This window comes from Cottoperca gobio, chromosome 12 (genome assembly GCF_900634415.1).
Source record: "Cottoperca gobio chromosome 12, fCotGob3.1, whole genome shotgun sequence".
In the NCBI taxonomy this organism is placed as follows: domain Eukaryota; kingdom Metazoa; phylum Chordata; class Actinopteri; order Perciformes; family Bovichtidae; genus Cottoperca; species Cottoperca gobio.
The window spans coordinates 20,125,566-20,141,588 of NC_041366.1; the positions used below are offsets into that span (position 1 = coordinate 20,125,566).

The following is a 16,023-nucleotide window of genomic DNA, read 5'->3' on the forward strand; positions in this document are numbered from 1 at the left end:
AATGAGGTTGCCTATCGTGATCAGTGAAGCTAGAACATGAGCTTAATCTCAGAGAGGATGCTCAGGCACAACTGCACAAACAGATGAAAGAGCTAATCTGTTAGAGGAAACAGGGAAAGTGAAGCTAAAGTCTGAACTTGGCACCACTTACTTCTAAATCTGCTCTTTTTCTCTCCATGGTGTTAATATTTAAAGTAGCTTAACACCGTGAGACACAAATCATTAATACAGACTTCCTGTGTATACAAATGTGACTTCGGCATCGTCATGATGATCGTCTATGTTGTTCTGTTTCCCATCGAACGGCCTTATTTCGGTCCTCACTTCCCATCAGCATGTGCACACGCACACGCACACACACACACACACAAAAGGCTGGCTACATCATAAACAGCCAAACAGAGACGAAGCATGACACAGCAGTAGCGCAGATCAAAAGTGTTTCTTGGTAATGACCCATTGAGAATATGATTATGTGCAATAACTGTCAGTGGTAATGCATTATTGAGTTGTTATAGAGGAGTTAAAACGCTCTCTTGCAAGCTGTGGGCTGTAACTCTTTGTGTACGGCGGTGATGTTTCATGGTTGTTACTTCTGTTCCTGTGTGCGTGTGTGTGTGTGTGTGTGCTGCTCTCACTGGCACACAGATCAGTGGATGTGGATTTAACATTTTGTCAAACCTTTGTTTGTTTTACTTACTTTCTAACGCTCACCTCGTGGGACGTATCGTCCCGAACGTATATGATGCCAGTGCTGCTGTTTGGCTACATTTGTATTATTAATCTATAATCGTCTTTCTCTTGTTCCAATCACCAATAAACTCTCGGCTTCAGTTTCTTACACTTTTCCCTTCCTTCCCTTTCTTTGTTTTGTTTAACAGAGACTGCAACCCGTGTTGATGGACCAGTGAAGCTCGTACCCTGAACGTGCTAACGAGACAAACACTTCGGCCCCGATCACACGGAGAACTCTATCTGACTCGTCCACCCGACGGTGAGCTGAGCATAAAGACTGGAAACAGGAAGGAACAGGCTCCGTCTGCAGGGAAGAGCTCTGAGCATCGTCACCTCTACAGATCAATTATTAACATGTTGTACTTGTTTGTCGTAACTCGCGGAGACTCTTGAAAGCAGTGACTCCCGGACGTTAGATAGTCCTTCACATAGCCATTGTTTCTACACTTTAAACATAAGTTATAAAGACATTCATTATTGAACTTCAGAGCTGCTGGTAGGTGAAGTGTTACTATGGACATGGCCGGACTAGATAGCCGTCAATCTATTCCATTAGGGACAAATAGCTTGGGTGAAAAGAAACTTAATCCCTAATGACAGTCTGATATCACACAAAACAATACGACGACAAGCAATCACAGCTCAAACGAGCCAATTAAAAAATCTGCTCAACACGAGACGAAGAAAGATTCAGAAACTTTTATAAAACAACTTTTTCAGAGACCTAATTCCAGCTGTCACTCTGAGGAGATAGAAAAGTTTACTGGAGTGGAGACAACTTCCCCGTGGAAAGTCCTTTACCATTTAAAGCTGTTATTTGTTATCTGCCAATGCAGATAAAAAGAGACAGATGATGACTTACTGACAGCATTTCATTCACAGGACAATTCAGAACAAAGAGTTTGATTGCATCAAGAGTTCCGACAACAAGTCAGAGCAGACAAATGCTTTCTGTGCTCTGCTCTGCCTCAGATAAACAGTCGGTATGTGTTTGTCACCGACGGATGCAGAGCGATGTGAGACTGAACCAAACCGATATAAGTTTTCCATTCGCAGATAATGGTGCAGTGACACACACATGCTGAGGAAACAATAACACATGAGCTCACGCCACCTGATCTGACCCGGTGACAGTGTGTACACAGCGGCTACAGTAACTTCCTCAAGATAAACTCTCTCTCTCTCACATACACACACACACACACACACACAACCACACACACTGTGGCTGTACATGGTGTGAAAAAAACACCCTTTTATATACCGAGCCGCCAAGCTTCTCGAATGAGACACATTTCAGAATTACACATCATCTCTCTCCAGGCACAGAGAACTGTTTACACTTGTTTATTTTTCTCCTCACAAGCTTTATTTCAATGAATTACCGAAAACATACATACACACTGAGGGGTAGAGAGTACGGGGAAACTACTTCTATCACCGCTTATGTAATCCTATATACACAATACAATTGCATATAGTACATTTCTGGATTACGGGCATACCAGATGTCTGTTCATATCGTTGCAAACATCCTGTAAGAATAAGTACAGCCATGAAGCCGTCCTGCCCAATTTGCTAAATTCGGTGCGTATAAATGCACTTAAGTAATCAGGGCTACGTAACCAAGTGACCTGGTTTCCGTAATCAGGGAACTAGGTTTCTAATTACATTTTTATATTAGTGCATGCGCAGGACAAAGACCTGCAACTGCAACTTGAGGGCAGCAGAAACTAAAATGTGAACAACAATAACAACGTGTAACTGAAGCGAATGCAAGTCTCTGCTATTAGCTTTGTTTTGGTCGCCACTAATTCAAATGAAAAACTTCTGTTCCTTTAGCTGCTCATTGCTCCTGTATGTTAACGAGCTAGTTGCTAACTTTGTCTGTCTGGTGCTGGACAGGAAGCGTACAGCGGGTGAGAACAGCTGCTGCTGCTGCAAACATAACGCATGAGAGCTGTGAGACTCAACCAAAACAGTTAAGATGCGGGATGTCAAAAGCAAACAGTACGTTGAAAGATGCTAAGTCCAGTCAGAAATGTGATCCACTGCTGATATAAGAAAGTTGTTAAATAATAAGTATTATTATCAACCCTGTGCATGATGTGAATCCAAAGACAGCAGCTCAAACATTCTCTGCAGCTTCAACAAATCGCTGCCGATTGATTCAATTACAATAATTCCTCTAATGTCAGCAAATTAGGTCAAACGACCATCTGATGAATTGTGCCGACTCACCCACATGGAAGTCTGTAGAATGCACTGATGTACAATAACACAGTCAAAGGTTTAGGGGAATACAAAACAACCACAACTTCTTTTAACTATTGCAATGTACAGAAATCAAAGCGCGGCGTGTATTGCTCCTGAGAGCTTCATCTGGGAACAACCTCCACCCTCTCCGCCTGCGTGTCACTGCGTTAATGTGTGTAGTGTGTAAAAGTTTTTGTGAGGGGAGCTTGCACTTAGCCGCAAAGATCAAGGCAGAGTGCGTTGATGTGTGTGTCTTTGTACATAAGCTCAAATACATGTCTGTGTTTTATTTTGTTTAGAACTAAATACACAGAGGGGAGACTTCAAAGCACCTCTTTCATCAGTAAAGACGGACAAAGCAGACACCTGCACACTCCGTCTGTCTCTCATGAGCAGCTTTGTCTGTCTCTGACTACCGAAGACGAACTACACTTAAACAAATGCAAGTTATGTAGAATGATCCTGATGTTTTCTTGTTTCTAGAAAAGTTTGCATCATGATCCCCAGCACCCGAGCAACAGATCCGCTCCACTCCTTCTGCTTAACATCTCGGTCGGCGAGTTACAAACGGTTCATTTGGAGAAAGAAAATCAATTTCAGATATATTTCTTTTCTCTCAATTCAAGTAACTTGAGCTCGGCCTTGGGGGGAGACTCATCCCTGTAACCTTGCAGTTCAAACAGCGCCTCCAGCAGTGAGTACAGGAGCACTGAGAGGCAGCGGGAGAGAGAGTGTGAGGGGAGAGAGAGTGTGAGGGGAGAGAGAGTGTGAGGGGAGAGAGAGTGTGAGGGGAGAGAGTGTGAGAACATGGCGAACAGAAAAACAAGAAGTTATTCAGAGCAGAACATGAACTGATACAGACGACCGTCTACGTACACAGTATAGGATCTGATTCTTCTCTGATGTGTACAAATATTTATCATCATTTATAAACACAATACAATTGTTCCATCGAACAAAAGTTACAAAAACGTTGTATGCTAGTTCTTAGGAAGGTAAGCAATTAAAAGAAATTGCATTTGGTGCGTCTCTCACTAACTAACAGACTTAAAGTGTTTGTTTTTTGGTTTCTGGCAAAGCGCCTGAACGGGGGGAACTCCGCAAGTTGACGATGAGCTGTGAGCTGTCAAGTGTTGCTGCTGCAATTTGAGAGTAGCATCACCTTGTGAATAGTGACGGCAAACTGTCATCTCACTGTTTCTCATGAACACACACGAACACACACAAACACACACACACACACACACACAATGTTATTAAGTAGTTCTCACATGAACAATAAAACAGAAAATAGTTGGAAGTCCGCTCATGTTGTTTGCCTGCATGTCCAAAAAGCAATAATTAATACCGTCCACAAATATGCACTTGCTAATGAAAATCAGAAGCACTGTCAGAATAAGTTAGTGAGCTGCAGTAATGTTTCTTCTGAGCTGGATCAGCGACAGCATATTGTTAGAACAAAGACTAGAGTATTGTGGTGTAAAGTGTGAACCTGCTGCATGGAGAACTTTCTCTAGCTGTAGTAGTAGTTGTGTTTATTACCCCTGCTGGCAGACGGCCTGGTGCGGCTGCGGGACCGGCTTCGCTGACGCTGCAGTCGTGACTTGCCCAGGAATCTGTAGTAGTACGAGGGTCTCCCGGATCCCTTTCTCGTGACCCCGGCCATGGTGCTAGTTTCCACTCTGAAGCCCACCGACGACAAGATCTCTCAGCAGCACTGAACACAAGTCCTCTTGAATCTGGTGTCAGTGGAGATAAACTCCAGGCAACATTCTCAGGGACCGCAACTCAGTTTATCGCAAAGTTCACTGAAGAGCCCTCCAGCAGACACACATACACACACACGTCTACTTAAGTTAAAGTCCTTGTGTTGTGATCAAATTCAATCCACTGCGAAACCATGCATCAAACACCCACCTCTGTTCAATACTTGTGTCCTGTCCTACGGTCCCGTTCCTCAAGCTCAGACTGAAGCTCCACCTTTGAACACTCCCCCCTCAAAGTTTCCCACAGCGAGATCCCAGAGGCATGATGTCCGGAATACTGTGTGTGTGTGAGTGTGTATCCTGAAGGACAGGAAAACGATTCCTGCTGCGTAAGTAAAGGGACTTTTATAAAGAGTCAGTTCCTCTGTTTTGTTGTCTCACGTAACACAGTTCTATACACACACAAACACACCATCTAAAAGCTCCTGTGAGTGTGTGTGAGTGTGTGTAACAGACAGACAGAGTTCTTTGTGATTGAGAACAACAGGAGAAAAGTTTGGGCTGCATAGAAAACATGCATAGATAAGAGCGTCAGTGGAATGGAGTCAACACGACGGCTATCGGATCAGAATGTTTCTCTTCCCTCCATCAACCAAACTACAGATTCACAGATGAGACAGCATCTGGTGCAGTAAACGAGTCCGACATAACAATGAAACATGCACACTGTTAGCGACTCCTGATCCAGCCACGGTCATGTTCCTGGTTTTACAACAAAACTACTTTAATTTGCCTCCTGAGGCAAGAAAGGCACGGCAGGCAGCGAGGGCCAATCAGAAGCAGATGTCAATTGGCTGTTAAACAGAGTTGAACAGCCAATCAGAGTGTGGCTGGTCCAGCAGATGGACCACAGTGCACAACTACACTTAATGGCACATATGCAAGGATGTGTGTTTGTGTGTGCACAACAGGGCTGAGTATTATCTGTACATTAACGTTGAGATTATCATTAAATATCCTTAAAGCAAACTGAAAACAAATTAACACAAATTAATTAGCAGTGGTGCTCAGTAACTACATGTACTACGTACTTAAGTACAACTTTGACGTGCTTGTTCTTCACTTCATACTTCTACATCACTACATTTTTTCTCCACTATATTGTTTTGATAACTTTGCTAACGTTGAAGATTCAGATTCAGATTAATAATACAAAATATCAACAGATCATTATGTATTATTAAAGGTTGAGATGAAACTTTATTGACAGCAAAGTAAAGTGTTTGTGAAAACTCTGAACTATGATCATATGAATTGAAGTTGAACAAATAATCAGAAATTGTCAAGCGGATGTTTCTCGTCCCACGTCTTGGTTTCTGCAGCAGCGTCCTCGTCCCACCTGCGACCCCTCAGCACAGGAACCTTATTATCCCAGAAGCCAACAACTGGCACCGTGTTGAATGGCGGCATACGTTTGTACTTCATAACCCAGTTAAAACGTATGATGATAATAAAACTATATCATCAGAACAGGGCATGTGGCTGAAAGCTCTCCACGTCTCCAACGGTCCTAAAGTAAATGAATGAAGTCTTCTTCTGCGGCTCTCTCACACTCTCCCTCTGCGATACCTTTCCGTACGGCTGCTCGATTGTTCACTGTGATGCTACGTGTTGCTAGTGAGACCAGTGGGGGCCATAACGCTCCACGCTGGGTGCAGCTTTTGACATTTCCTCAGCCCATAAACTCACAACGACAGAATGCAGCAGCCTGTGTACGTCTCTGTACGTCTCTGTACGTCTCTGACACAGGCTCGACTGTTCCCCCGGTCCCACAGAGAGTATTAAGTGGGACCATTAGTAGCTCTATGTCCCTGGAGAGCGAGCCAGATCCTCGTTCCAGGTAGCAGAGAGAGTTTAAAGGCCTTCAGGCATCACACTGCTGCCGTGGGGCTCATGAAACACCCTGAAGACACGGTTAACATGTTCTCTCATGGAAAGAACAGTGATATACACAAAGTGTGCCTACGTTTTAAACCCTGGCCTGTACTGTCACATAAATATACACAAATGATGGTTACAACTGAGGTCACACTGCTGTTTTTATATTACAAAACTGACTGATTTGTCTCGCATGTATAATAGTCACTGTGGGAATAAGCTACCTACAATGAGTTCTTGTTAGAAAGTCTAGGAGCCTGTAGAAAGTGTGTGTGCTGCTGTGGCCTCCTCTGGCTGACAAGGGCCACACAAAGGTCAAGAAGGTCAAGTAAAGCCCAGGTTTTAAAGTGAAACACAGTTGTGAACTCTTGCCGTATTACGCACCATCAATGATTCCCAATCATCGGTCTGTAATATTGGCTACATTAGGAAAGCCAAATAATCTGAAGATGATCCTTTTCTAATGTTGAGAATAACTAGCATCGTCTGGCCGATTGCTGGCAGCTTCCTTGAGAACCGCTCATCCAAACATCTTCCCACTCGACACGTCCTTACAATGTGAACCGGTCAAAGATCGGTGGGACAGTTCAATCAGATGTGTCACCTAAGGCGAGACGAGCATTAATAACTTCTGGCTGTTAGCAGATACAACTGGCTAAAGGAGAAGTCGTGTGATATTCTAAGAACTATTGTGTCTCGATATAGAACACCCCCCCCCTGTTCTATATACCTATTCTTATCTAAAAACTATGAACAACACAAGTGAGCCACACTGATGCTCTGGAACCGCTCTGACAGTTCCTTCGAGGATTACAGTTTATTTTAAATCACTGTCCTGCTGCCATTAATAATCATCCGAGTATCAAATGTCTGTTAATCCTCTGCTGAAAATAGTCCCCGACAAATGCACCTTTTTTGTCTGAATAACACGGTGTTGGTCTTTTTGTTGACAATGACAAGAATATGGACAGACTTATCTTTGTGTTGTGCATTTCTACTCGAATGTGTGGTGTAATGAAGATAATGCTGATTTACAAGTTTGTTTCCGCACTTTGAAGGCATTCTCTACAAAACCAGGCATTTCCACAAGGTGAATGAAAAAGACTTGAAAACAAAACGTCTTGCAGGCGATGGAGACACACTAATGACTTGAATATAAACACATCAAGATGAATTAATTTCGTTAACTGTTGTGATCGGCACGAGCCATTAGGCGTGCCGAGTGCAGAATAATCGATCAGAAGCCAAATGTTTGAGTGTGTTTGCAGGTGAACGTCTGCACAGGTGAAGCCTGAGGGATGAAATGACTTCCTGTTCCTCTGCCATGTTAAGGTGCGCTGCAGCGTACGGGGCTAACATTTAGAAATTGAAGGAAAGAACAGGATTGATGTCGGCCTCTTGAGACCAGAAAGAAACCCGGAGGATGAGAGATGAGCGTAGAACTACGCAGGAAACACAGGTGGAAGTACAAATGTCTTACCTGTTGTTGAACGGACCAACGGAGGGATGAGTCAAATCCACACGGCAGCAAACAAGAAAGAAAAGAGAAAAGTGCAAGTTAGACAAAAAATATTGCATATTGAAGGAGGTCAACAATGAAATAATGTTCCCACCGTGTGCATGTTAGAATACTTTCATGAAGAGTTATACTGCAAGGAAATGACATAATCTTCTACATGTTTCTTTGAAACATGCTTAGCGTTGCTAACCACAAACTGTCTCAACATCAATTACACACGTAAGGCGAATTGTTCGTACTTATAACCGACATAATCGTAACTTAAAAATGACGACACTCGAGTTAAAACACGACGAACACAAATAACACAACAAAAAGCCTCATTCAAAAACTTCTTTCTGTGAATGAAAAATACCCAAAACCAAGAAATTCACAATCTTTTTAAGCTCTAAAACATCACTTAGGACTGGAAAATGGAACAAATTTCACTTTCAGAGCAAAGAAGAAGACATTGAGAGATGTACTGATCCTCGGCATAGCTCACTCTATCCTCTCAAAATGGATCGTGGGTTTCACACAGAAAGTGGCACATATTGGCTATTACATCTAACCGTCAGAGCAAAACCCCTCCGAGAGATCCACAGGGACCGGACTGCTTTGAAATAACAGAGGAGACCAGCGTGTGATAAGAAACCATAGAAGATTTGAGGTCTGGGCAAAACTTGTACGTCTGGAAATGACAAAACACATATTAGTATGGATCTCGAGCGTGGGGATAAGACAAAATTGATCGCCGTTGCTGCTTGAACATCCTTGGGCGGATAGAAGTTTGCCCTCTAAAAGACAACTTGACTTTATTATATATATCATAAAGTCACTGCTGCTTTGGTGTAAACAGCAACAGAGAGGCTTTCTCTCTCCGTCTTCCGTGCTTCTGAACTCAATTACACAGTTTCTATTATTCACCCTCATTGATACAGATGTGTACAGACACACACATCTGACTATAACCATCTATTATCCAAACATTTGCCATTTTCTGTTGGTCGACTGATTGATTCATCTACAGTTTCAGCCATTTTCTTATAACACAGGAACAGACTGCATCACTACTGACCCCTCCTGGAGAACACGCTAATGTACAACTGATGTTGCAGAGAGACACTTCAAACTGTCCTGAAGCTCGATGGCTTCGACAGACGCGGGAATCTGCAGTTAACACCCAAAATTCAATTTGCTTGTCGTGGTTGGCTTTGATTATACAGCAACGTCGTAAGTAATTCAGAAAATGGAGGTAATCTCATGCTTCTATAGCAGATACATTATTACGATCCACTTTGTTGCATTGTGCCACTCCGACACCACATCTTACCGTCTGATCAACTCTGAATGAATCCACAAGACGTGTCGGAGAAAGGACAAATGGACGGGACAGAAACCCCCGCCCCCCTCCCTCTAATAACAGATAATAGAGGGAATCGTCTGTTCTCAAGCAAATGTTTTCATCACAAAGAAAGTGGAGCGTCTGAGGGGATTAAAGGAGATCAAAGCGCACGTGAAATCTGTGACATTTAAAAGGAGCACAAAGACGAGCAGAATTTGAAACATTCCTCACGTTGGTTACTTTTCAATTACTCCCAATATCTAGTTTAATGTTGCCGACGTAAAATGAATTCCTCTCTGAACTCAAAGCACTAACTTAATACCGCTGCTGCTATAGTGACAGAGCGGTGCCATCTACCCACGCTGGCGTTTCTTTCTTTTCTTATCCCCGCTCCCCTCTTGGCCCCAGAGGAAAGGCCAACATGCAGAATGTACTAACCCGAGCAGAACTCATTACACAAGACTGGAGACAGACAGAGAACAGAGGAGTCTGTGTGACACTGTTGGCCGGAGACAAACGGATGCAAGATGGAAGAGGAGGAGGAGGAGGGTGAACTCTTTTTGATTTACAGATGATTAAAAGGAATAAAGATATAAGTAGCAGGAGATGAGAGAGCGCTCGCTAATGAAGCAACCACTTGAGAGACGAGCACAGAGAGACGTCTGGCACTGTTGTTTTCAAATCTAATATCAAATGTATCTGTGGAAATCAGACACACACACATTGACGCTCAGTCAGCAACAACTTGTAGCCAAACATCTGATAACATAAGTGAGTATTAGGTTAATAAAATATGTTTCAGAGATTAAAGTCATATATTTATGAGAAAGAAAACTTAATTCTCTGAGATTAAAGTCACAAAAAGAAAGAAGTGTTTTATATGTTCATAACGTGTTAATCACCATGGCAACAACCTATCCCACCCTGCCCCCTGATATCTCCGGATACTCTACATCAGGGGTGTCAAACATGCGGCCCGGGGGCCAAAACCGGCCCGCCAGAGGGTCCAGTCCGGCCCGCGGGATGACTTTGCAAAGTGTAAAAATGAGTTGTTTTGATCATAAAGTAAAAGCCTTTGTAGACACACTGTGATCTGTACGTTGTAACACACATGTGTAAATGATAAACTGAGGCTTAATATTGTTGAAATTGTACCAATTTTTCTTAAGAAATTTCAGGTTGTTCATAATGTTTTGTAAAAAGATCAAATTTGAACATTTTCAGAATGTATTTGTACTTTTTTGCACTAAAACGAAGTGAACATGTGGAGTTGTGGTTATTTACAGGTTATCATGCTGTGATGTTACTGGTCCGGCCCACTTGAGATCACATTGTGCTGCATGTGGCCCCTGAACTAACATGAGTTAGACACCCCTGCTCTACATGCTATGGCTGAATAATATCTCCCATTCTGTGAAGCTTTTGCTTCAAAATGTCCACAATTATGTCAAAATAAAAAACAGTGAATTATGACATTTTCAGCTAACGGAGATAAACTTCAGCACGAGCATCGACTCGAATCCCGATCACTCATGCTTATCCATCTTAGTCTGTGTATCTCTATCTCCTTTTTATTTCTGTGTTAATAAAGCTTATTATTATTGTTTTTAAATCAGAGTTTCACATGTAATGCAACGTGAAAAGCAAAAGAAGATGAGAACAAAGTCTTTAACACAGAACAAGTTCAATACTTCTTCAGATCTGGATGTAAAGAACAATAACAACACAGAAACACCTGCTAAACTGAGTATCAGTTGCTATAGCGTTATTTCATAGCGTGCTTATTGGCGGTTTGTCTGTGCAGAGTTAAGTTGAGCCAGCGGTCTCTCCTGTGGCTGTGTACCTCTCGTCTCATCTCCCTCCTCCACCGGTGGGCTTCAGATCTTAGAGGCCCCCAAAGAGCCCCAAAACACAACAGTACATCACATCAGAGAGAGAATCCTCTGAGCTCAGACTTCTGCCAAACACCATTTGTGTTCACGAGCTCATATTATACAGCACCGAACAACACGAGCACGCAGCCTCAAAGTGTTGACCGATGCTTAGAGTAAGTAAAAGCAGGTAAATTAATTGTGTCAATGCAATAAGCAAGAAATGGGTTTGAAAAAGCAGTGTACGGATCGTATAATGTACATAGAAAGAGATATAACAATGTTAAAATCACTCTGAAACTCATTTTTAAAACTAACGAGCGCTGCAGCTAATTATGTTGATACTTGATCAACCTGTCAGTTGTTTTGTTTTGTTTTTTTAAGTCAGGAAATTGTGAATAATTCATCAGAAACTGGGGTCAAATCTTCAAATCTTCTTTTGTCTGATCAATAGTCCAAAATCATCACACCTGAAAAGCTGAAAACCAAAGATATATAAAAAAGAAAAAGGCATTTTGCTTGATTAACGACTGGATTATTACAACAATTGGGTGATTAACTACCTGTGGATCAATTAATGGATGTATTATAGCACTAATTCTACATAATACTTTCATCCTGTCCCCCTCACACTGACACACACTGAGTGACACAGTATATACACACACACACACACACACACACACACACACACACACACACACACACACACACACACACACACACACACACACACACACACACACACACACACACACACACACACACACACACTGTGGGGCCGCGTGCAACGCTCATCAAAGAGACAATGTCAGGATTACAGTGTGAATAGCTCACATTCTGCTGTTGACATTTAGGCGAATGCTTACTCAGGGAAATCAAACCACTGTAGATCAAACAAATAAGGGGCCGGCTTGCAAACACACACGAGGAAGGATTATTGACATGGATTGATAAACTGAGCCTCTGCACATGCGTGAACAAACACATACGTCCATCTTTAGTAATCCAGTTCTTATTTAATTACGTGGCAGCTTCTCCTTTAAATCCCAGGTCAAACAACATGTTGTGGGGAGAGTGTTGGACTGTGTTAGGAGGTTTTCAGAACATTTACAATGTGCAGAAGAGTAAAAAACAAAACGTCTCTGTTATCTTCAACAGTACCGTAACTTAAAAACAAAATTCAAAATTCCTCCTTAATAATATCATATAATAATAATAATAATATAAGAATACAATTATAATACAATAATAATAATATTATAATAATCATATAAGAATAAGATAATTATAATACAATAATAATAATAATATAATTATAATAATCATATAATAATAATAAAATAATAATCATATAATAATATAACAATAATAAAATAATTATTATATAATGATTATTATAATAATAATAATAATAATAATTATTATTATTATTATTATTATTATTATACAACAATCATATCATTATTATAATAATAATAATCATATAATAATCATATAATAATAATTATACAACAATCATATCATAATAATAATAATAATTAGAATTAGAATTAGAATTAGAATAAATAAATGCATCAATAATAAAAACCTCTTCTATAATAAGGAAATGTGTATGATGGGGGTTTTGGTCACATAAACCAGGAAACAAAATACAACCTTTGGACTTTATTGTTAGGCAAGGATAAACTATAGATACTCTACTGTACTATAGTACTACTACTTATTACAGTTTATACAAGGTGCTGAAATATTGCGGCCATAACTAATGCAAATAATGTTTTGTGAAGCATCTGTAATAGTCTTTACTCTGACAGGACAGGCTATAAAAATGCAGGAAAAAAATTAGAGGACCGCGAGAGCCGGTTTTATAAGTAACGAAACATGTCATTACAGAAGTGGGACTGTAGTGTTTCAATTATCCTCCTCTTAGTTCATTCCTAAGCTTTTTATTGCTGCTCTTTATAACATCCCCCTGTAAGGAAGAATCACAATTTCTCATTCTTTACTTTAATTGCTCACTTAGCTTCCCATTAAAACTTAAGCACTACACCAGACTCCGTTACAAAGCAATGTGGGGAAAGAAACTCCACGCCCGTGCAGACATGTTGACGTGGCATGGAGTGGAGTGGGTTAATTAAACATACATATCTCGTAATATCTGATTTGGTTTATCCTGTAATACTTCATGTTCTTTATGTTGGAATTTATGGAATTCAGTCACAGCCCACGTAAGGGTCGCTACCCCCCATTCAGCCACAGAGACTCCATTGTCATATGAACAATAGGCATAATTTGTTAAACGGCCATGTGAAATTTAAGTGGCCCACATAGTGAGGCTAAGGAGGGGTGACAAGGGATTTGGCAGCGATACAGGCAATACTGAAGCTGGCAATTTATGGCAGTGTAAAACTCCTCCATCCATCAAGCTCTAACCTGTGATGTGTGCAAATGTGGCGACTGTTAATTGAGCCCTCACCTGCATGTACGTAGTCTGACACACAAGCAGCCGCTTCCAGCTCTGTAATTGTAGCCAACGTGCTGCAAAGATTACTATGCATGAACGCACAAATGGATAAACACACAAAAAGCCACAGCGTCGACACTTTTATAGGGACTATTTCTAGAGCAGAAAGCAGTTCCAATGAGAAGTGTGTAGAGGGTGTTTTGTGTGGATGTGGATTGTGCAGAGTAACAATGCCACCGGTTCTGGAAAGAGATGTTGCCGTGGACATTTCTACAATTAATTTTCTTTTAATGCTGTACACAAACAAAGAGCTGTTCACCTCCATTGTATTGGTGACATTTGGTGACAGCCCGTTGGAATTTATGGTTCACAAAACACTGAAAAAGTAGATGTACCTTTGCACTGAAGCAACTAGAGAATCTGCAGTAACTTTCACTGAATATAAAAATGTTAGTTTTGATGGCGCTGCTTTGCTCCTAAAGATTTCACCGTGTAAACTTGAAGTCTGTGAGAAACAGCTCCCCTGCTTGCTGTGCAGAAAAGCATTTAGGTTAATAATAAGATCACAATGCTAATTGCTACATGCTACCACCGCTGTGCCACGTGCATAAATTGTGCACGGCGCTACTCGTGTCAATCCTCCCGCTGTTGATTGGCCACATCGTGCAAATCACTTTTAATAAAGTGAAAGAAAAGGACATTAGTGTGAGACGGCGTCTAAAAGCAGATCTGTCATGCAGCGCAGTGATACTGAAGGAGAAGGAGCTGAGCTCTGACACAGTGCAATGTAGATGTCAGGAGGCGGAGCTGCAGCCCCGGCCCAGCTTAACCCCTGATGGTGCCCCAGAGCCTTACATACAGTCATTTATCCTTTTGATCTGTGTTCAATAAAAATGCACAGCAGGGAGTTCCTGGGCGGACCTGCAGGAACGACATGAGACAGGCTGTTTCAGATGGATGACAGAATTTGAGAAAATACTTTGCTATACCAGCTTAATGTCAGCATGTTAGCTCCACGTGCTGTTAGCGTGGCTGCAGACTTCAGTCTTCTCCCGACAGATGGTAAACTCACTACAATTCTCCACACTTGTTAAAGAAAATTCCTTCCTTTGATTGTTAAACTAACCTTATATGCATCACAACACTTCACTGTAGTTCCTTCACAATAAAAGTCTTTAAATACTTGAGTAGTTTTTTAGTCCCAACTCGATTCATATACCCAAAAAACCCTAGATTTACTTTGAAGTAGAAGAAGGAAACGTTGACTTAGTTATCACTCTTGGCCACCGGACCTAATTAATTCCTTGCACCATAGAAGTTGGTCTCGCTCTATTTTTAGGTGTTGTTTCGTATCAGTCTGAAGGGCCAGCTCAGAAAGCAGCATGGCTCTTTTATATCTGTCAGATGCAGCAGTAGAAGCAGCTTCTAAGAAGAACAAGTGAAGTGGAAAGAAAAAGAGGCGCGCATTTTAGTTAGCAAAAAAAAAAAAGCCCTAAAAGCTTTAACGGCTGGTCGAGGTGAGCTACAGCTTTTTACATTTCTGTCATGGCAACAAGCCTTCTGATTTCACTTGCCTTCAGCACACCATAGATAAGTCAGCCAATGGGAGTCCGCTAACAAGTCCACACACATAGACACGCAGACAAAGACACAGACAAACTCAAACATGAAGCGAGCACAAACAAAACATATTTTCTAATCAACGTGTCAACCCCTGTGATCGACAACACTTGATCCATCGTGGGAATCCACATCCGAGCTATAAACAGCAATCTCAGTGCACAGACACATTGTGTGTGTGTGAGTGTGTGTGTGTGTGTGTGTGTCCTTCCGCAGATGAAATGGTAGTCGTCTGTGAGGCCAGAGGGAGATAAAGAGGCAGATTTGAGGTTTGGTTCTGTATTTTAATGGCTTCACACACTTCACACAGGGATTGTATCTTTTTCTCAGCCCCAATGATGAAGGTACAACGTATGTCTGTGTGTGTGTGTGTGTGTGTGTGTGTGTGTGTGTGTGTGTGTGTGTGTGTGTGTGTGTGTGTGTGTGTGTGTGTGTGTGTGTGTGTGTGTGTAGCTGTTCACAGAGATCGGGGGCAGGACGCAGGAGGAGTACAACTATCTGGGACAGTGCAGAGACCAGTTGGTTCTACAAAGACAAGCAACTCAACTGTGAAATGTTACACTTAAAAGGTTATGACGACCCTCAGT

The 16,023-nt window shown here is 41.6% G+C and overlaps 1 protein-coding gene across 2 annotated transcripts in view; it reads right to left on the reverse strand.

Moving 5' to 3' along the window:
* Positions 1 to 16,023, reverse strand: part of dab2ipb (DAB2 interacting protein b) — a 133,421-nt gene that overhangs the window by 73,979 nt on the left and 43,419 nt on the right. The window contains exon 1 of one of the 2 annotated variants that reach the window (XM_029444261.1): positions 4,534 to 4,670. The exons of the other annotated variant lie outside the window; for it this stretch is intronic. Coding sequence (XP_029300121.1) covers positions 4,534 to 4,657 — 124 coding nt within the window. The 5' untranslated portion in view covers positions 4,658 to 4,670. Of the gene's footprint in view, positions 1 to 4,533; positions 4,671 to 16,023 lie in introns of those variants that run through there. 2 annotated transcript variants of the gene reach the window in all.